The sequence below is a fragment of the Ostrinia nubilalis genome, chromosome 28, assembly GCF_963855985.1.
Source record: "Ostrinia nubilalis chromosome 28, ilOstNubi1.1, whole genome shotgun sequence".
In the NCBI taxonomy this organism is placed as follows: domain Eukaryota; kingdom Metazoa; phylum Arthropoda; class Insecta; order Lepidoptera; family Crambidae; genus Ostrinia; species Ostrinia nubilalis.
In genome coordinates this window covers 2,696,901-2,720,008 of record NC_087115.1, presented here as the reverse complement: position 1 = coordinate 2,720,008, position 23,108 = coordinate 2,696,901, and the positions used below count along the sequence as shown (strand labels likewise).

General features: G+C 39.8%; 1 protein-coding gene across 1 annotated transcript; it reads right to left on the bottom strand.

The window, feature by feature from the left end:
- Positions 1-6,109: 6,109 nt before the first annotated feature.
- Positions 6,110-23,066, bottom strand: LOC135085360 (ruvB-like helicase 2). Its single transcript, XM_063980150.1, has 9 exons — positions 22,982-23,066; positions 22,633-22,819; positions 21,336-21,452; positions 20,714-20,795; positions 19,821-19,933; positions 14,515-14,563; positions 10,526-10,664; positions 10,013-10,124; positions 6,110-6,251 (listed from the first exon to the last, which is right to left on the bottom strand). The coding sequence occupies exons 1-9, from the start codon at positions 22,985-22,987 to the stop codon at positions 6,220-6,222; spliced, it is 837 nt and encodes a 278-aa protein (XP_063836220.1). The 5' UTR covers positions 22,988-23,066; the 3' UTR covers positions 6,110-6,219.
- Between the last annotated feature and the right edge of the window lie 42 nt (positions 23,067-23,108).

Genomic DNA, 23,108 nt, shown 5'->3' with positions numbered 1-23,108 from the left:
AGTTTTGCAGTTATAGGTCTAGTAGGGCTTTTTTAACCCAGTCAGTGCCTGAGGGTTTTGGGACGGCAAACGTCAGCGAGATTTCAAAATGTGCTTCAGATCACACATCACACTTCACACACACATCACACATACATCACTCACATATTATACCTACACTCTGTTTTCTTTTATATATTTTGTTTAATTTTTAAACATAGTTTCCTACAATTGTTTATTAAGATGACTATTATACTTATAGAGACTAAGTAGTAACATTAAAATATTGTAAGTAATTTCATTTACCTGGTTAATAACATTCTGAAACCGTTAGTGTAATAGTCTGATCTGAATGTTCCCAGACCACTTGTAAATATTCTTTTGTGTAACAAGTTTTAAAGGTTACCGCGACACAAGCTTTGCTTAGTGCGGTATCCGCTAGATATAAGGACTTTAGAGCTATGCTGGGTAGGCGCTGGATGCAGGCCGCCACCAACCGGCCATTGTGGAAATCATTGGGGGAGGCCTATGTTCAGCAGTGGACGTCCTATGGCTAAATGTTTTTGGTTTTACTGGCAATAAACGTTTTATTTATTAACTATTATTATTAGATTTGTATGCTCTGTCACGTTACAATAAGACCTGGCCATATATAAAATAAGAAGAAGACGTCATATAACTATGTCTAATGTCAATGTCACCCCTCCCGTGCCGCTCTCATGCCTCAGGCACAGACTGAGTTAAGCCCTTATTTACCTAATTTATTGTAACGCAATCATAACGCAATGTAATGCGTCTGTAGCAAAATTTTAAGTGCAGTTTGACCTGTTTCTGATTAAGTTTAATTATAATAATAATAACAACAGTTTGTGCCTATAAAGATTTATAAAAGATATATTTTTTCGAGCTTAGTACCTCTATAGTCGGTTGGAAGAAGGAAAGTATAATTGAGAAATACAGGGTGACAATAAAAATATTCGCATCCTTTTAATTTAAGACTCTACTGAAACCATAGTAGGTACATTCCCTAAATATGAAACAAATAAAATGAGGTAAAATTTCAAAAATTAAAACCTTGTGCAGACGACACCACCAAAATACTAGTAGATGTTATTCTACAGCAAAAATGTAACTATAGTCAGTTTAAAACAATAGACAGTTTTAAACACTTTATAATAGCAGAATAGCATTAGAAGAATACAAATACATCGTAAAAATAGTGACAAAAAATCTCATTGGATTTGTCTCATTGAGGAATGTATCATGAATTCATGAGTAGAGTCTCTTATTTATAAGGATGCCAACGATTTCAAAGTCACCCTGTATAGAGGATTCTCCAATTAACAAGATGCCCCCTCACCCTTGCTACGAACCGGAACGAAAGAACGTCGTAGCCTTGTAGCATTTTAAGGTCATAGCAGACTTATCAACTCGGAAAGGGATCAACACCGTATCGCCTTTCGCGCGCTATCAACTGCGAGGTGAGGCGTTTACGTTGCGGTGCGGATAAGTGTGCGTTGCAGTATGGAGCTTTATACAAAGAATACTGACCGTCTCGAGATGATACGGTTACGATCCCTTTCCAAGTTGATAAATGTGCTATGACCTTTATAGCTACAATCTATAGTAAGCTACGAGTCCACTAAGGTATATTCCTATATCTGTCAGTCTCTCTCTTGGGCTAAGTGAGCGAGACGAGAATAGCCGTAAGATTATGGCGAAGCCCCAATACACCGGAAGAACCCTGGGGTGACAGTTGCAAATTTCGGAATTTCGAACAAGCAATTTTGTGAAAGGATTTCGCGCGTCGTTTTGTGCCTTATCATGTTTCTAATAAAATACAATTTTGTTTTAAAAGGCACAGTTTATGATGAAATCAGATTAAAGCCATTTGGCTGGGCTGGGTTGCACCATCTTACTTTAACTTTAACAAACGTCAAGGTCTTTCAAACTCCAAAAATACTGGTGATCGTTATAGTTACGGTTAAAGTTAGGTGGTGCAGCTCAGCCTAATAAACTGACTACGTCTAACTAGAAGTTTCAGATCTAACGAATGTTTTGAAATAAAATTTTCGTTTGTTCGTTTCAGCCAAATGACGTCCACTGCTGGACAAAGGCCTTACCCAAGGATTTCCATACGACCGGTCCAGCGCTGCCCGCATCCAGGTTCTTCCCGCGACCTTCACTAGATCGTCGGTCCACCTAGTGGGAGTCCTGCCCACGCTACATCTTCCGGCCCGTGATGGCCACTTGAGATTTTTTCTGCCCCAAACCTTTTTTTACGAATAGGTACTAATCTTAAAAAACACAACAAGCTTACAATAATTTTACTTTTTACATGTAGTGGTATTACAAACAATACATTTTACATGGTATACAACTTACAAATTCAGGGTGCTTTTGTAAGCACAGATATATTGTGTATGTTACAGTTATAACTCATACATAATTTGGTCAAAAGTGGTTTTGACCGATTATGAGTTTTTACTGTAACGTACGTACAGTCATACATTTTGTTTGCTCCAACTGTGCTTACAAAGGCACCCTCGTTGGTTAGAACCTTTTTTTGCCTTTTTGTACTGTTTCGCGCCATTGAAAAGGTTTTAGTGGGAAATAATTTACCCTACCCTGAGGGCTGGCTATTGTTTCACATAAGAGTTTGTTTTTGACGTCAATTATAATTTTCCAAGGGACTTCTTGGTGGGAAATTAATGCGTTTGCTGAGCAGGTTTGTTTTATTTTCTATTATATTGTCTTTAGACGAATAATTTTAATGTAGGTATGTGTAATATTGGTGGATTTATATGTGTTCTTAAAAGTAAGAGGCAAATTAAATAAATAAGTATTATGTAAAGACTAAAGTGAAAAAAATCTTCGAGAAGTCCGCGCGAAGTCTCAATAAAGTGTCGCATTTTTTAACAACGCGCCGCTACAAAACCAGTGGTGCTCATTAACCAACAGGTGGCGCTAACACATATTTTGTGCACATACAATGACTGACATACGCGCTTGTTACCGCGCCTAATAATATTTAAACCTACATCGCGGTATCAGTTTTCTGCCCTGACAAGTATATAATTCTATAAAAACCGAGATAGTATCAACTGGATCTTGGTCCCCGAGCACAACACCCGCTCGGAAAGAAGCATTATACCTTAGCTTCTTAATTGAGGTAGAGCATCAAATCCCAAAGATGTATTTAGCTAGGCTAGGTAGGTACTTAAGCTTTGTGTTTGACCGCTCTCTTCCGCATCTCTTGATTTTTATGTATATTTATCAGAATGGCTACTCACTACTCAGTTACTTTTTTTTCTACTGTATAATTGAGTTCTAAAATAAATACCGTTAAAATAACGTTACTGTATTTTTCTACTTACAACATTGTCAGTAGTAGTTTTTGTGTCCACACCACCTGGTATCCCTAAATCAATTTTGTGAATTTTCTTGTGTGGTGTCATTTTGAAAATCGTGAAAATTAAATAAAATCAAAATGTTCGCTCTCCGTAGCCTTGTCAGGAGCAACGCTCAGTTCGCCAAGAATGTTATTCCTAAGAGAAACATGACAGTAATCGCCACACCTGCCAGGAATAAGGTTTCTACTGGTGTAAGTATACCACACTTTTTTACCTTAATAAGACCCCTTTCATGTCTTTTCTTATAATCTGCATTGATATTATGTGATATTTAAGGATTTAAGGATGTATTAATGTTATTCTAAATGTACGTTAGAGGAAAATGAGTTTTTTACATTACGTAATTTTAGTTCCAAAGATAGGTTATCTATCTAATAACCTAGTAAAATTTTATCAATTTTACTTCGTATAACTAAATTATTGTCGAGGAAATACGCATAATATTGGAAATTGCCTTATTGTTCATAAAAAAATCAAGTTAATGTTTGTTTACAGAAAGATAACCTCAAATTTAATTTTGATGCAAGTCAACAGTAAAGCAAAACTTTAGACTTATAAAGGCCCGATTAGACCAAACTTTTATCCGAGAATAACTCCTGGTATAACTGGACCTGGCACATTGACAGTTTCAGTATGGGAAATATGTCAAAACTGATGATTTATTCTCAGAATAATGTTTACTTTTGTTTGGTCGAATCCACTCTTAGTAATTAAATATAACTAGGATTCCAACCAACAGTAATATTATACTATTTTATTATTGGTACTTAGGTAAACTGTATACCTATTACAAATAAATAAAATAATTTCACAACATTCTGTAGGAAGAGTGGTGGCCTTATTCTACTTTGCTGGAAAAAAAAAACTACCAAATTACAACTATTCAATTTTATCCCCAGGAAATCATCTTCCTCTCCAGCTTGATGGTCATCGGTTGGTCCGCCATCCCCGCCTGGGTCCTGGTTAACATCAAGCACTACCGCGACAAGAACTAAGCGTACTTCGTAGAAATAATGTAGATAATGCTATGTGATGATTTCATTCTAAGTTATAATTAAAATCAGTTAACTAAAGTTGGGTTTTCATTTCATCCACAGCTAACCAGTGTTAAAATATCACCTTAATATTATTTGAACAAAGACTGCTGTGTAGCTTAAGAGTAGGCGCACACCGTTGATTTTTAGTTGGCCGATAGTTGTGCCCGATTTCAAATTGTATGAAGAATCGGCCAAATCGAATCGGCGTAGTGTGCGCACTCCCATACATGCCCATACTGATCAACTGCCTGACTAAACTATCGGCCGACGAAAAATCAACGGTGTGCGCCTACTCTAAAATTTTTTGTAGTTAGGGCCTTGCCACACTAGCGGATTACAAGCGGTTTCAAAGACGAGTGGCACCGCAACGAACACGCCGAGCTTTGAAACCGCTTGCAATCCGCCAGTGTAGCACCACCTCACTTATGCCTTGATCACACGTACCGAGCAAACAGGCGAGACAGTGCTCTCGGCCGAGTACTCGGTGTGTACGAACATTACGCCGAGTGCTCGAGTATGTGACTCGCTCACCCTCGTCTCGACCGAGTAAACATTTTACTGTCTCGCCCGTTTACTCGGTACGTGTGATCAAGGCTTTAGGCGATGGTCGCATCGCATATTAAACGCTCAAACATTACTATGACTTCTTGGCGGGAATCTGAAGCGTCATGTTATCGGTTTTGTTTTATTTCCTCAAATTCGTGTTTGGGCGACTATTAATTTGTAATAATGGTGGATTATTAACCATTAAGTGTTCGTGAACGTGCATGAGTGTGGGCGAGTGAAGCGACAGTGCATCGTGTTTCTTCTGGTTCTCTCAAGTTGTCCATAGGAGGTCTCAGTAAAGCACCACAACTTTACTGAGACATCATCCTTCATTATATCATTACTTGATCTCATTTTGTAACTCGTATCACCTACATACTTGAAAATGGCACAAATCAAGTCGACCTCGACGTGTATTGCCAACATCATCAAAAAAGAAGAAGAAGAAGAACATTACTATGGACACCTATGTCAACGCCTGAAGGAGACTATAGATGACCCACGCTGAACTGTCCCGCCAAACTCAATGACAGGGGGGCGCTACCATCGTTCAACTTTATGGTTTCCAACATGGCAAAAATCGGAACCAGCGATTCGGTATTGACGGTGGCGCCCCGCTGTCAATGTCATCGATAGGACAGTTCAGTATTTTGGAACTATACAACAGTTACATTTCTATGGTAAGCACTGTAACGCGGCCTATGGCATTTATAGAAGACCAGTGGGTCTAGACAAAGTGCCATTATAATCGCAAACCAGTCGAAAAGTGGTCGAAAAGCCCCTTTTTTGTATGGAATTTGACGGATTCGATTTTCGATTCGATCAAAAAGTGCGTTTTGTCTAGGGGGGCTGCCTATGCATTGAGTAGTAAGTTAAATCTCTGATACTATTGAACAGATTTTAGAAACTTGCCAGTAGAAAACGACATAATTCCTGTGTGACATGCCCGTTTTCACCATCAATCTCTAATTTTTAAGTGACCCCTATAACTGGTAACTTAACAGGAATGTTGTTTTGAAAGGGGTCACTTAATTAGGGATTGATGGTGAAAAGAGACCATTTTTTTCTCTGACAAACAAACTCACAGTTTGTACATTGTTTTTTAAATAATTATTGAAAAATAAAACATTTTATGGTAGGAATTTGTTTATTAATAAAAACTTAACTATCACTTATGATAAACTTAAATGTACTTCTTCGAAACAGTAAAGCGTACTTATTGGAAATGACTGGAGTGTTTGAGATTACTGTGCGATCTCCATTAGCTGTGGTGCGTCTGTAACAAACAAGTTTATGTTAATATCTATCTATACAGTGTGAGTCACGTTAAAGTGTACATATGAAAATAGATGAAACTAGACCTATTTTTATCGACAAAAAAGAGAACAAAATTTTTTTGAGATTTTTTTTAAATTTTTTATAGAATTTTTTTTCTTCCAATTACTTATTGTAAAGAAAACGTAATAACTTTTAAACTAAGCGGTATATCCTGATAAAATAAAAACAGTAATAATGCTAAATAACAGGCAATACTAAAAAAATACATAAAATACACAAAAAAGGCCAACAAATAATAAAAAATGATTATTTTTGAAAAAAATCTGCTTAAAAATTCGTGTTTTTTTTGGTTATTTGATAAATTTCTCCAAAAAATGCCCCTATAACTGGTGGTTTTTATTACTTTGTATTATTCTCTATCGTATTATCTTTGTAAAACTAAAAATCGCATGTCTCTATCCCTATCACAACATTTGCTATGATCGTTTGAACAAAGGCCTGCCACAACATTATTCTCCGCTACAGGTAGAGACAATTTTAATTTTAACTAAAATGCTTATTTTACTTCGAAATCTTTTGTTTTTATTTGAAATCTAACTTGTCTTTATCAAAATTACAAATCTAGAGCCATTTTCAGTTTTGTTGTTAACGAAGCGTTGAATGGCGCGCCCGGAGAGGCTTAGTTCAAACGATCATTGCAAACGTTGTGATAGGGATAGAGACATGCGATTGTTGGTTTTACGAAGGTAATACGATAGAGAATAATACAAAGTAATAAAAACCACCAGTTATAGGGGCATTTTTTGGAGAAATTTATCAAATAACCAAAAAAACACGAATTTTTAAGCAGATTTTTTTCAAAAAGTATAATTTTTTATTATTTGTTGGCCTTTTTTGTGTATTTTATGTATTTTTTTAGTATCGCCTGTTATTTAGCATTATTACTGTTTTTATTTTATTAGGATATACCGCTTAGTTTAAAAGTTATTACGTTTTCTTTACATTAAGTAATTGGAAGAAAAAAAATTCTATAAAAAATTAAAAAAAATCTCAAAAATTTTTTGACCTCTTTTTTGTCGATAAAAACAGGTCTAGTTTTATCTATTTTCATATGTACACTTTAACGTGACTCACACTGTATATACAGTGTGTCCGGGCTTGTAGTGATCAAACTTTAAGGGCGTAATCTATGGACAATTTTATCGATGAAAATACTTCAAATTTGGGGCTTGACCCATTTCTCGCAAAATAACGAGGATTTAAGTTTTTAATTTTTAGTTTACACCTCTTCTTTAAAAAACAAGTGAAAGTGTGGGTAGCTTAACATTAATAGGCAAATATTTTATATCATGCGATAGCCAATAAAATTATCTATTAGTAGAAGAAGAAAACAGACACAAATTTATACATTTTATGGGAGTAAGAATGGATTGAATTAGAAAAATACATTACTTTTTTCACTTCTTTTTCAGTTATTTTCCAACACAAGAAAAACCAGGTCGTTAAGGTATGTTTTATTTGCATTGTATTTTTAGTATTTGAGCTATTCTACAAAACGAATGTAAATTTATTAGTCTACGTCTATTAGTTTCGACGTAATTGTTGAACAAAGATACCCCTTCCCAGCGGTTTCCATAGCGCACGCGACATGCGAAAATGCACTGCCTGAAAGAATCACACAACCTATTCCGATTACTATGGAAACCGCTGGGAAGGGGTATCTTTGTTCAACAATTACGTCGAAACTAATAGACGTAGACTAATAAATTTACATTCGTTTTGTAGAATAGCTCAAATACTAAAAATACAATGCAAATAAAACATACCTTAACGACCTGGTTTTTCTTGTGTTGGAAAATAACTGAAAAAGAAGTGAAAAAAGTATTGTATTTTTCTAATTAAATTCATTCTTACTCCCATAAAATGTATGAAACTTGTGTCTGCTTTCTTCTTCTACTAATAGATAATTTTATTGGCTATCGCATGATATAAAATATTTGCCTATTAATGTTAAGCTACCCACGCTTTCACTTGTTTTTTAAAGAAGAGGTGTAAACTAAAAATTAAAAACTTAAATCGATGTAATTTTTCGAGAAATGGGTCAGGCCCCAAATCTGAAGTATTTTTATCGATAAAATTGTCCCTAGATTTTGCCCTTGAAGTTTGATCACTACAAGCCCGGACACACTGTATAAAAGAAAGTCGTGTTAGTTACTCCACTTATAACTCAAGAACGGCTGAACCGATTTAGCTGAAAATTGTCAGGGAGGTAGTTTAGAGCCAGGAGAAGGACATAGGATACTTTTTATCCCGTTCGAAATAAAAAAAAGTCTGCTTATTTATTGCCATTAAGGCGGAACAAAGTTCGCCGGGTCAGCTAGTAATTGATAAAAGTCATTTATTTTTGCAAATAGGCTTTTAAAAAGCACTTTACACATCCCAGTATTAACCCTACCACTAATTCGGGACAATCGGCCAGTGCTGAGAAGAAGCAGCGCAAGAAACTCATTCACTATTGTCCGGATTATATCTTCTATCTTTCTAAATATAAAAGGAGAAACTGACTGACTGACTGACATATCAACGCACAGCCTAAACGGCTAAACGTAGGCACTTGAAATTTGGAAGGGACGTAGCTTTGGTACCGTAGAGGTGCATTAAGAAAGGAATTCCCGAAATTCCCACGGGAACGGGAATTATCGGGAAAATCCTTTTGTATGAAAAATCTAAACCGCTCAAGTTAGACGCTTGAAATTGGACATGCAGGTACCTTAGTAAACTTAAAGCTTAGTTACAACAGGATATTGCAAAATTCCCACGGGAACGGGAGTTCGCGGGAAAAAACATTTGTATGAAAAAATCTAACCCGCGTAAGATAGATGAAGGGGGTAAAACGGGATCCACGCGTACGAAGTCGCGGGCGGCCGATAGTGCAACATAAAAAGCTAAAAATAAATTCAAACTCATCATCATCAAGTCAGGGAGTTTGATCCGAGCAATCCGAGCGGCATTAGTGTAGTGTGCGTGTGCACTCATGAATGATTTAGCGTGTACCGATAACTATACAGGGTCAACGATAAGTGATCTCACTCGATTATTTCTAAACTATACATGATATCAAAAAAACTAGTTACTGATCATGAAAGTGCTTCATGAGCTCTATCCAATGGTATCAATATTAGGTTACAGAATAAACGGGATCTATCCAAAAATTCAATGTTTCCTTCTACCATACATTTAGTACTACTACAGTCATGACACTCATCTCTTGACAATATTGTAGCAAGTAAAGCCTAAAACTAATGTTTTTTATGAATAATTTTAAAGAACAATACAATTTCAGTGTTTATTTTAAGAGTTTATTCAATTAAAAAAAATACACTTCTAATATTGTGTGTCTGGCATACATTTAGTATGGAAGCTGGAAACATTTAATTTTCAGATAGATCCAGTTTATTTTGTAACCTATTATTGGTACCGTTTGAAAGAGCTCATGAAGCACTTTCAGGATCAGTAACCAGTTTTTCAATATCTTGTATAGTTTAAAAATAATCGAGTGAGATCACTTAACGTTTCCACCCTGTAAAGTTGCTGTCGCGCTCGCACACTCACTGCGGGCGCCCGTCGCACAGTCGCGACAGCAATATAATTACGCGCGAGCGATAAGGATGGGTAGCTTGGGGTCATTGGACGGGATTCTACGTGCTCACGGACCAGGCTTTAGATTAGTATCTAGATAATTGAGACTTAAATTGTTACCTCCACCACCATCGTTGAACATAAACTCGTCCTGGTATTCCTTCAGGAACTGCTCCGATCGGTGTTCATCCAGGAACAACGAGTATACCTTCTTCACATCTTCCATGCTCACCTGGAGAGAAAGTTCATTGTTGAATGCAGATTTTTCATTGTTGTGCCCTTATGCAGGTGATATGGTTCAAAATGTGGTAAGTAATTACCACTAGTTGGAAGGGATTAACACCCGTATTTACAAACATTACTATGAGGTCTCACAATGCACGTGGACGCACAGATTAGATTAAGATTATTAGACAATAATTGAGTGGCGGAATACGGATAATTACGTAATTATATTGCTGTTGCCATTGCACACTCACTGTGCGACGGGCGGCCGCAGTGAATGTGCGAAAGCAACAGCAATATAATTACGCGCGAGCGATAAGGATGGGTAGCTTGGGGTTATTGTACGAAATTCTATCTGCTCGGCGACCGGACTTTACATTACCGGATTAAAATTATCCCCAAACGTACCTCGGAGGCTTTCCTACGTTTTGCGACGAGAGAGGCGGTGGTGATGAGTTGTATGGCGTAACGGAGTGAGGTCTCAGTGGCCACACGAGTCAGAACCGTCAGGGCATCGGCTGACATTTGACAGTCTTCTTCTTCGCACCTGGAAAAGAATAAATAATATTAAATAACAACATCAGTACCGGAAAACGCAGCGTGAGACGTCCACCCACAAGGTAGACCGACGATAAAGGTAGCAGGAAGGCGCTGGATGCAGGCCGCTACCAACCGTGCGATGTGGAAGTTATTGGGGGGGCCTATGTTCAGCAGTGGACGTCCTGTAGCTGAAATGAGGATGATGAACAACATCAGAAGATTGTCGCCCGTAACCCCGTATTCACAAACGATACTTGCTTAAGTGAAGCAGCAAATCGAACGCACAACGTTGAAAAGAGCTCTGTGATTGGTTCGTGTGTCACCCTGTGCGTCCACGCGCACTGTGAGACCTCATAGTAGTGTTTGTGAATACGGGCGTCAAAGAGAAGCTTATACTATGACGTCACTTTCAAGCTATGACGTTACTCTTACAAACTGTGAAGTGTCAAGTTATGAAGTGGCTTTCCTTAGCTATTACGTCACTTTTTCATTATGTGACGTCCATACACGGCTGTAAAGAAAATAGTATTTTTAACAGTTCTTAGAGTCGTAATTGCTTTACAACTGATTAACTGACATTTCAATCCGGACGGATGCATACGCGCGCTATCCACCGCATTTTTGGCGGAATTGTCTGACTGTCATTGGCCTCTGCACGCGTTAATGTGGTTGAAGCATAAGTTTAATTTTGTACGTATCCCTTATTGTAGTACCTGATATTCAGTATCTCTCTCAGCTCTTGGTGCGAATAATTCATGCCGTGGCAGCCTTTAATTAAGACAGCACTTAGTTTTAAGCACTTTTAGTTATAGTAATTTCATGTATGCGTGTTTGTCTTGTTGGTTGTCCTAATAAATAAAAAAAAATAAAAAAAAATAAGGTGTGGTGGGAACGATGATCATTCTGTCCAGTAAATCCAGCGGGATACCGTGTGGACTCTGGTAGTTGGTGCCCCGGATACGAATGACGCAAGCCTGGTGACGTCATCACTACCGACCGGCAGAGGGATATGGCGGACACAAGCTATGGCGTCACTTCTTGAAGTTATGAAGTCACCTCTCCAAGGCATTACGTCACTTTGAAGCTATTACGTCATAACTATAACAATGTTAACAGCATTGTTGTGTTCCGGCAGTTAGAGGTAAGATAGCCAGTTCCTCCGTGGTTGAGGATTCCGGGTGAAGCTCGCTTCCACCTTCGGCCTGATCATCACTTACCATCAGGTGAGATACAGGCCAAGAGCTTCCTCGTTGTAGATAAAAAAAAAAAAAACTTATTTCAAGTTATGACGTCACTCTTTTGTGATGACATTTTCGAGCTACGACGTCACATTGCTAGGACGTCACTTTCAAGTTATGACGGCACATCTCCAAGGTATGACGTCACTTTTTCAAGCGATGACGTCATTCTTTCAAGTTATGACGTCACTTTCAAACTATGACATCACTCTGTTATGACGTCACTCTCCACGCTGACCAAACGTGTTAGAATCTACTCAGCTATGCTTTATACCTGCGAGCCCTTCTGAATGATGCGCTATGCCTGTACCAAGTTATCTAATATAGTAAGAATCTCACCTAATATTGAGTATTTCCCGGAGTTCCTGGTGCGAGTATGGCGTGGTGGGGACGATGATCATTCTGTCCAGTAGATCCAGTGGGATGCCGTGTGGACTCTGGTAGTTGGTGCCCCGCATACGAATGACGCAAGCCTGGTGATGTCACCACCGCCGCTAGTGGCTAGCAAGGATGGGCTGCGACGTCATTTGAAAACTATGACGTCACTAACTTAAGCTGTGATGTCACCTTCTCAAGGTATAACGTTACCTCTCCTAGGTATGACGTCACCTCTCCAATGTATGACGTCACCTCTCCAATGTATGACGTCACTTTGAAGCTATGACGTCACTACCCACGCTGACCAGACGTGTCAGAATGTACTCAGCTATGCGCTATATCTGTGAGCCTACTCAGTGATGCACTACACCCTGTACCAAGTTACTAATGTGAGTATCACCAGGCCTGTTCATCTCCGCGAGTTTACATCGAAAACAAAACACGCACGATGGCCCACCTACAGGATACTATTCGACAAGGCCTCACATACGAGCGAACATTGACTCACGCACGCGTATTCTTGTGTATGATGGAAGAAAATAAAGAAAATGGTGTACTAAATACTGTGCAGTATTTAACTGCCTAAATAATAATAAAAACACTAAATGTACTTTTTTAAATTGCCTGAAGACACTGAGAGGTAAATAAGTAGTTAATATTATTCATGATAATTCATGCTAAATCATGTATTTCCTCCGCCATTTTCCGCAGTTTGGCACCTCACGTCACATCATTTTACCGAAGTCAGCCCTATAGCTTCGGCGCAGTGCCGATCACTGACGTTTGTCAACAAAATGGTGCTTGACTCTTGAGACAAGCTAAATTACACCATACTGTTAATGACATTGAGCATACATTTTTTTAAATACCTTCGCGAAGTAAAACTTCTGTACGTAGTACTTATTATTATTCTGTGGTATCACCTTATATTTAGTATTTCCCGGAGTTCCTGGTGCGAGTATGGCGTGGTGGGGACGATGATCATCCTGTCCAGTAGATCCAGCGGGATGCCGTGTGGACTCTGGTAATTGGTGCCCCGGATACGCGTAATACCGCGGTTGGTGGCCATGATGACGACCGGAGCGGCCGAGGTGGATAGCTGTGAGTGCTGTGACGTCACTTGAACACTATGACGTCACTAATTTAAGCTGTGATGTCACGTCTTCAATATATGACGTCATAACTTGATTGTGATGACATTTTCAAGCTATGACGTCACTTCTTGAAGTTATGACGTCACCTTCTTTCAAGCTATGACGTCACTCTTTTGTGATGATATTTTCAAGCTACGACGTCACATTGCTAGAACGTCACTTTCAAGCTATGACGTCACATCTCCAAGGTATGACGTCACTTTTTCAAGCTATGACGTCATTCTTTCAAGTTATGACGTCACTTTCAAACTATGACATTACTCTGTTATGACGTCACTCTTATGACGTCACTCCCCAGGCTGACCAAATGTGTTAGAATCTACACAGCTATGCGCTATATCTGTGAGCCTACTGATTGATGCGCTACACCCTGTACCAAGTTATCTAATATAGTAAGAATCTCACCTAATATTTAGTATTTCCCGGAGTTCCTGGTGCGAGTATGGCGTGGTGGGGACGATGATCATTCTGTCCAGTAGATCCAGTGGGATGCCGTGTGGGCTCTGGTAGTTGGTGCCCCGGATACGCGTAATACCGCGGTTGGTGGCCATGATGACGACGGGCGCGGCCGTGGTGGATAGCTGTGACGTCACTTGAAAACTATGACGTCACTAATTTAAGCTGTGATGTCACGTCTTCAAGCTATGACGTCATAACTTGATTGTGATGACATTTTCAAGCTATGACGTCACTCTTATAATGTCACTTTCAAGCTATGACGTCACTCTTATGATATCACTTTCAAACCATGACGGCACATGTTCAAGGTATGACGTCACTTTTTCAAACTATGACGTCATTATTTCAAGTTATGACGTCAGTTTCAAGCTATGACGTCATTCTTTCAAGTTTATGACGTCATTTTCAAGCTATGACGTCACTTTCAAGCTATTATGTCACTTTTTCACGGTATGTTGTCACTTTTTCAAGGTATGACGTCACTCCCCACGCTGACCAGACGCGTTAGAATCTACTCAGCCATGCTTTATACCTGTGAGCCTACTCAGTGATGCGCTATACCCTGTACCATGTTACTAATGTGAGTCCTATGCCTGTACCAAGTTATCTAATATAGTAAGAGTCTCACCTAATATTTAGTATTTCCCGGAGTTCCTGGTGCGAGTATGGCGTGGTGGGGACGATGATCATTCTGTCCAGTAGATCCAGTGGGATGCCGTGTGGGCTCTGGTAGTTGGTGCCCCGGATACGCGTAATACCGCGATTGGTGGCCATGATGACAACCGGAGCGGTCTCGGATTCGAGCGCCCGGTTGAGGAACGAAAAACACTCGATGTCTAACATGTGAGCCTGGGGAGAAACAGATAAAACATAAAACTCATAAAAACTAATTTATTTATGCAAGTGGGCAATAGTCTGGTCTGCGAGCACGTAGAATTTTGTCCAATGACCCCAAGCTACCCATCCTTATCGCTCGCGCGTAATAGGCTAGATGACAAAATTTCAATTATTTGTCCGTCAGACAGATAATTAGAAAATATCAGACTCATATTTTTTATTTTCTTTCATAATTAAATAATAACAGTGCTACATCGAGTTGAAATGGCGCGATACGTCACGATTGAGTAGAATTTTTACTCAAAAGTGACGTCACGCGACATTTCAACTCAATATAATACTGTAATTACTCGATTATGGAAAAAATAAAAAATATGAGTCTAATATTTTGTAATTATCTGTCTGACGGACTAAATAGAATTTAGATTTCACTACCCAGTCATCATCCCTATTATGTTGCTGTTGCGCTCGCACACTCACTGCGGGCGCCCGTCGCACAGTCGCGACAGCAATATAATTACGCGCGAGCGATAAGGATGGGTAGCTTGGGGTCATTGGACAAAATTCTACGTGCTCACAGACCGGGCTTTATTAAAAAGCACTTTTACATGTCCCAGTATTAACCCTACCACTGCTTCGGGACAATAAATGGGCCAGTGCTGAGAAGAAGCAGCGCAAGAAACTCAGTCACTATTGTCAGCCTCATAAAATTCTACTCCTCATCATCATCATTATAGGGACTCACCATAAAGTTAATATACCTAGCGGAATAGAGCAACTAAGAATTGAGCGAGCGAGATGTCACTAGCAGCAACACTGTGTGATAAAGAGATGCGTGATGCCGTTGCCGTCACGCCAAACAGAACCATTTTTTGCAACTATTTAACAGTTCAGAGGCACGCAGTGGCACGCTGAAAATTTGAACTGAGATATTTTCAGATTTTACGCGAGTGAAATCGTGGATGTTTATGAGAAATAGTGCTTCAGAAACGTGGCGACTGTTTTATAAGACAGTGAAATAATCCTGACACTGACACACAAATGACATCCTAATATCGGTTTCGTTTGACAACTCGTGGTTATCATTACATAGTTATCGACAATCCAGGACCGTCCGGTAAAATAATTATGATTATATGTTTATTATGAACTAGCTTTCCGCCCGCGGCTTCGCCCGCATGGATTTTTTTCTGTCACAGAAAAAATTTATCGCGCGCGTCCGTTTCAAAATCCGGGATAAAAACTATCCTATGTCCTTTCCCGGGACTCAAACTATCTCTATGCCAAATTTCATCAAAATCGGTTCAGTGGTTTAGGCGTGAAAGCAAGACGGACAGACAGAGTTACTTTCGCATTTATAATATTTGTATAGATTCGTACGCACGCACGTACGAACCGGAAAACGCTGCAACCACCTAAAATGTGGACCGACGAAGTAGCAGGAAGGCGCTGGACGCAGGCCGCTACCAACCGGCCAATCTGGAAATCATTGGGGGAGGCCTATGTTCAGCAGTGGACGTCATGTGGCTGAAATGATGATGATGATGGGTTCCTTACCTCGTCAATGAAGAGCACTCCAGGAATCATTTCGGCCTTTCCCTCCTCGCGCCACTCCGCAACTTTACTATTGATTTGTTCGCGAACCTCCGACTTTATTTCGCCAGTGTCGCCTGTACATTTAAGAATAAGTATACTTTATTCAGCATAGAGAAATAAAATAAAAATACAGTACATATAACATTAAACTACAAGCTATGCTGAAGAGGCGTCCGCTCAGCTATATTCGCGACATGTCGAGAAGCTGGTTTTCAGCGGGAACCAACACACGATGAAGATTGCAGATTGCGCGCCCTCTTGACCGAGACCATATTGAGGCTACCAGCCAAGAAGTTAATTTAATTATTAGAAAACCTCATTGGTAAAAGTCAAAGTTGCACAGCGTGCTATGGAGAGGGCTATGCTCGGTGTTTCTTTACGAGATCGAATCAGAAATGAGGAGATCAGTAAACGAACTACAGTCGCTGACATAGCCCGACGGATTAGCAAGCTGAAGTGGCAATGGGCAGGGCACATAGTACGCAGAACTGACGGCCGATGGGGCAGCAAGGTTCTGGAGTGGAGGCCGCGTACCGGAAAACGCAGCGTGGGACGGCCACCCACAAGGTGGACCGACGACATCATAAAGGTAGCAGGAAGGCGCTGGATGCAGGCCGCTACCGATCGGGCTAAGTGCATAAAGCAATGATGACAGCAGCGAAGTCATAATGTAAACAGTTTACATTACTTGCGTAGTACTAAAGATTATTCGAACGTTGAGTACTGGTACCGCAGTGGATACTGGATAATGAGCACGTATTTTGATCACTTTGTGTGTGTGAATTTCTAATGCGACACTGAGTTTCGAACTCAGCGCATTAGTTGGCATCTAGATCTCTATGAAATGACCTAATGATGATAATGATGACTTACCAGAGAACAAAGCCAGGAATCCGTGTGTGCGAGAGTTGATGACATCCACCTCGTGAAGGGTGACCGTATGGACAACTTCCTTACGCTTCTGCAATTCTCCTTCGGGACATTGCACGAAGCGGGCTTGCTGGCCTGAGAATAAACAAAATAATATTTCAGACTAGCTGACCCGGCGAACTTCGGACCGCCTGTATTCATCAGAGAAAAAAAAGAGGATTCTAAGGGTCATAAAAGACTTATCAACTCGGAGAACATCGTATCAACTCGAGGCACACTTATCCGCACCGTAACGTAAACTCCTCGCCTCGCGGTTGACAGCGCGCGAAAGGCGATGACAGCTCGCGAGAGGCGATGACAGCTCGCGAGAGGCGATGACAGCTCGCGAAAGGCGATGACAGCTCGCGAGAGGCGATGACAGCTCGCGAGAGGCGATGACAGCTCGCGAGAGGCGATGACAGCTCGCGAGAGGCGATGACAGCTCGCGAGAGGCGATGACAGCGCGCGAAAGGCGATGACAGCTCGCCAAAGGCGATACGGTGTTGATCCCTTTCCGAGTTGATAAGTCTGACACAAATGACACCAGCGACATCCTAAAATCGGTTTCGTTTGACAGCTTGTGGTTACTGCTCCGTTCTGAAGGAGTATTAACTTTATGGTTTAGACATAATTTACAGAAAGAACATACTAGCTTTTGCCCGCAACTAAGTTCCCAACCCGTTTTCATCCCCTGTGGGGTGAAATTTTAAAATCGATTCTTAGCAGATGCCTAAAAGGACAAAACTTTGAAATCAAATTAAAATCAAAAATATTTATTCAGTTTAGATCACAAGTGGCACTTATGAACGTCGAAATATAGTAAATAATAAAAAAAGAAAAGGTAGCCCTTATGGGGCACTTTACATGTCTCCTTATCTTTTGGGCCCTACCAGCGCTTCGAGACAAACATATGGCAAGTGCTGAGAAGAAACGCCGGAACAAACTCAGTCACCACTAGAGAATACAATCCCGAGCATGTTTTTCAATCCCGGGATTACGGGATTTTTGATGGGTAATCCCGGGATCCCGGGACTATCCCGGGATCAGCCTTATGTGGAAAGCTGTTGTACGAATAACGTTAGCTGATACAATCTTGATGTTATGTTTCGATGACAAATGACGTGTATGTAATCCCTTAGTTGATCCACCCATAGTCTTGAGAATAGCTGGGTATCGCTTACATTTAGTACTATTCCCGTCTTTCGCAACTAAAAAATTACTCCACACTGATGACGTATCACTGTCTTTTTTATGTTTAACAAAGTCTCCCGCCATGGCCACCGTTTAAAATACTTAATTTCAGATAATTTGCTTTCAAATTTAAATGACGTCACCTACGTAAACTTGTCACTGGCAGAATAATAAATGAAAAAAAAAATCCTGGCGTATTTGTACTTTCGTACAGGGAATCCCCGAAGGGGAATTACCCCGCAACAATATTTTGATATGAGGTGATCGGGTGATTTGTTTGTTTGTTTGTGTTGAAATTGTTAGCCCGTCGGGGAGTTACCTTAAGAGAAGGGGAATTTATTGAAGTATTCCGAGTGGGAAAGTCCCTTCTAAGGTCTACGAAAAAGATATTATTAGGGCCGTACCTGTATAGTCCGTGTCCGTATTGTACCATAGGTTTGTTTTTTATATTTAGGCAAGGTCATAGTCAAAGCGCAACGGATCGTAGAATGCAAAATAGACCTGTTTATATTAATCCCGAAAATACCGGGATTAGCCAAGTATAGTCCCGGGATTTTCGGGATCAGAAAAGGGTCGGGATCCCGGGATCCCGGGAATCGGGATCCCGGGATTGTATTCTCTAGTCACCACTTATTGCCAGGATTTATCTAACGGTAAGAATAACCAAATTCAAGTACATCAAATATGTGCATACTGAAATGAAATATACATACCAGTGGCATCATAGTCTCTGGCGCGCGCAAAACTCCTTCCTAGTTTGTTGATCTTCCCCGTGGCTTTGTCTATGGTTATGACGTCACCAGCTTGAACCTAGTGACAGAGGTTATCTATGTTTAACAATGATTGAATATTAGTTAAATAAAAAACTTGAATAAATAATGCCTTTTTTTACCTATACTGGTAATTCTAGATCAGTTTCTGTGAAACAATTATACAATCCTTCGTTTTAAGCCCCAACGCAAAAAAAGTAAGGTGTTATTGTTTTACTGTGTAATCTGTGTATCTTTCCGCTACATTTTGTAGTGGTGGCTACACCCGCCCCGGCTTCGTACGGGTGCTAAGTGTACATAAAAACCTTCCTCTTGAATCACTCAATCTGTTAAAAAAAACCGCATAAAAATCCGTTGCGTAGTTTCAAAGACCTAAGCATACATAGGGACAGACAGCGGAAAGCGACTTTGTTTTATACTATGTAGTGATGATGCTAAAAGGAAATGAAAAGGGGACCCTAAAGGATTCGTCACTTTACATGTCTCCTTATATTTTAAGCCCTACCAGCGCTTCGAGACAAACGATTACAAATAATTTAGTAGTTTGTGTAAAAAAAATTTCTAAGAATATAAAAACTAACCTTTTCCTTCAACAGCGAGTCGATCATCTTGGTCCCCATGTCGTAGTTGGTCTCCATGTCTGTGGTCTTCAGCGTCAGTCTTCCGACCCTGGCGCCACCGCCGCCGGCCGCTCTCTCGATAACCACCTCTACGACTTCGCCCTCTATTATCTCTGATTCTTCCCTGAATGAATGAATAAATTCCATTATTAATGTTAAAGATGATGCAGACCCGACATTGATGAAATAAAACGCGGCCATAACAGCGTATTACCAGGCCTGTTCATCTCCGCGAGTTTACATCGAAAACAAAACACGCTCGATGGCCCACCTACAGGATACTATTCGACAAGGCCTCACATACGAGCGAACATTGACTCACGCACGCGTATTCATGTGTAAAATGGAAGAAAATAAAGAAAATGGCATACTAAATACTGTGCAGTATTTAACTGCCTAAATAATAATAAAAACACAGAACGTACTTTTTTAAGTTGCCTCAAGACACTGAGAGGTAGTTATATATTATAAGTAGTTAATATTATTTATGATAATTCATGCTAAATCATGTATTTCCTCCGCCATTTTCCGCAGTTTGGCACCTCACGTCACATCATTTTACCGAAGTCAGCCCTATAGCTTCGGCGCAGTGCCGATCACTGACGTTTGTCAACAAAATGGTGCTTGACTCTTGAGACAGGCTAAATTACACCATATTGTTAATGACATTGAGCATACATTTTTTTAAATACCTTCGCGAAGTAAAACTTCTGTACGTAGTAGGTACTTATTATTATTCTGTGGTATTACACAGATTACACTTCAAAATTTCGACAGGTTCATCCAGTGTCTAAGTAGCTCAGTTGGAAGAGCCGTCGCAGCAGTGTTGTAAACCAATTTTCACGCAAATATGTTTGGAAACAGCTATTGACTAAAATGATAATGATGAAATAATAATACTCACTTGATTCTTATGCCAATAGATTTCCTGATTGCCTGTGTGAGAGCCTCGGTCTTGCTCATCTCAAGAGAAAATATTTCGGAACCTGAGAATAATATAAATAATTACATTTTAGTACAGAAATATTTAGTATAAAATATTTGTGGAAATTCTTGGGGGGAGGCCTTTGTCTAGCAGTAGACGTCTTTCGGCTGAAACGAAAAAGCTGAAGAATTAAAGTTAATTAAAATTTCTTAGCTATTCGTCGCTTCTCAAACGCGGCCACAACAGCGTATTACACTTGAAAATCTCGACGGGTTCATCCAGTGTCTAAGTAGCTCAGTTGGAAGAGCAGTCGCCCGGCAAGCGGAAGTTTATTTAAATAGAAATAAAGTTGTTTATTATTATATGTAAATATATTTTACCTCAGCATTAATGCTGGTAAGAGTTAGACCAGATGCGGGCCAAGCCAAGTATCTGATCCATAGATTTATGAAATATTTGTTACATTAATAGTCGTTTCATCCTGTAGGAGCCGTCTAACGACACGGCAGGTGTTCAGTATTGTCTCTTTCTGCATCGTAATAAATAAACATTTTCGTGAAGATCTATAACTTTAAGGCTATCTTTTCAAGTGAAGTCTTACCAGCCATGCTAGTGAACGGAGTATCGGGGCCCAGTGCCTGCGCTAGGCCCATAGCAATGGCCGTCTTGCCCGTGCCGGGTTGGCCAGCCAGTAGCACTGCTCGGCCAGCTATCTTCCCTGCAACAAGATATTGGTGCTTGATATAGCACAACAATTATGAAAAACAAATAGGGTGATTCCAATTATTTATAGTTTACTAGCGGCCGCCCGCGACTTCGTACGCGTGGATCCCGTTTTACCCTCTTCATCTATCTTACGCGGTTTAGATTTTTTCATACAAATGTCTTTTCCCGCTAACTCCCGTTCCCGTGGGAATTTTGCAATATCCTGTTGTAACTAAGCTTTATGTTTACTAAGGTACCTGCATGCCAAATTTCAAGCGTCTAACTTAAGCGGTTTAGATTTTTCATACAAAAGAATTTTCCCGCTAATTCCCGTTCCCGTGGGAATTTCGGGAATTCCTTTCTTAGTGCACCTCTACGGTACCTAAGCTACGTCTCTTCCAAATTTCAAGTGCCTACGTTTAGCCGTTTAGGCTGTGCGTTGATATGTCACTATGTCAGTCAATGATTTTTCATTGATCCTATTTGTTCACATTCATACCAGAGTGTCTATAGCTTTCTAAATTTTAAAACTTATTGTTTGTCTAACGGTGTAATTTTTTTGGGTTTTTTCTTCCCTATAGCAGTCTATTCGAAAACAATAAGCCACTTGTTTGGCTAGAGCTCCATGTCCTGAGTTTTATGTTGTTTTCGAGAGCCAATCAATTGCTGAACTTTCCAGCAAACCCTCCTTCTGACTCAGTCAGACTAAAGGTGCAATAACAATTTTAAAATTTACATTGTTAGTGTGATAGAGTATAAAATACATAATATTTATGCCATTCAAATAAATAAAGGTATGAGCTACATTTTCTCTAGGTTTTAAAGGTATCAGTTAAACAAAATTATCATTTTCAGTAAGAAGCTCTATTGTTCCACTTAATGTTACAATAATCTAAAAGAAAATTGAGAACAGATAGATACTCTTATGCCCGATACCAACGATGCTTGGTTAAGTGAAGCAGCAAATCGAACGCACAGCGTTGAATAGAGCTCTGTGATTTGTTCCTGTGCGTGCACGCGCACTGTGAGACCTCATAGTAATGTTTGTGAATACGGGCATTAGAAACAAAAAGAATATTTAACAAGAACTTTTGGCTATAATTTTAAGATAAAATCATTGGAAAACATAGCAATAATAGATGCATTGAAGTAAGCATGTTACCATGGCAACCAGTAGTTAGATCAATGTTTACCTTCTCGAATCATCTGCAAAATGACCCCGGCGGCCTTCCTGGCCATCTTCTGGCCAACCATGCCCTGAGACACCGCCCTAGGCTCAAGGGAATCATCTAGACCGAGACCTCTTATATGTGAATGAGCGCCGATTCGTTCTATGCGCGTTATAGAACGCACCTCTTGCACTTGAGCGGCTGCTAACGACTGTAAAAACAATTTTGCTGATTTAAAGTTCGATTTTACAGTGAAATTAATGCAAAATCGACGAAAACTCGACTGTGAAGTTTGAGGTTATGTGGCGAAATTTGAGGTAAAATGCAAGAAACCTAAACTTAATTGATCAATTAAAAGTTTTAAGGTACTTACAGCCATTTTTATAGATGTATAACGATTTAATTCACCAAAAATTCAATTTTTAGAAGCACGGCACGCACAGACAAGCACCGCCGCTTCCAAAGTTTCCAAACACAAATGTCAATGTCATTTGCAAACG

What these genes read in the sequence shown, in the direction of transcription:
- LOC135085360 (XM_063980150.1), bottom strand. An exon ending in TCTATTGGCATAAGAATCAA is followed by an intron (nt 19,934 to 20,713) that starts GTGAGTATTATT and finishes TCATTCATTCAG; the next exon opens with GGAAGAATCAGAGATAATAG. An exon ending in AACGTAGGAAAGCCTCCGAG is followed by an intron (nt 10,125 to 10,525) that starts GTACGTTTGGGG and finishes CTTTCTCTCCAG; the next exon opens with GTGAGCATGGAAGATGTGAA.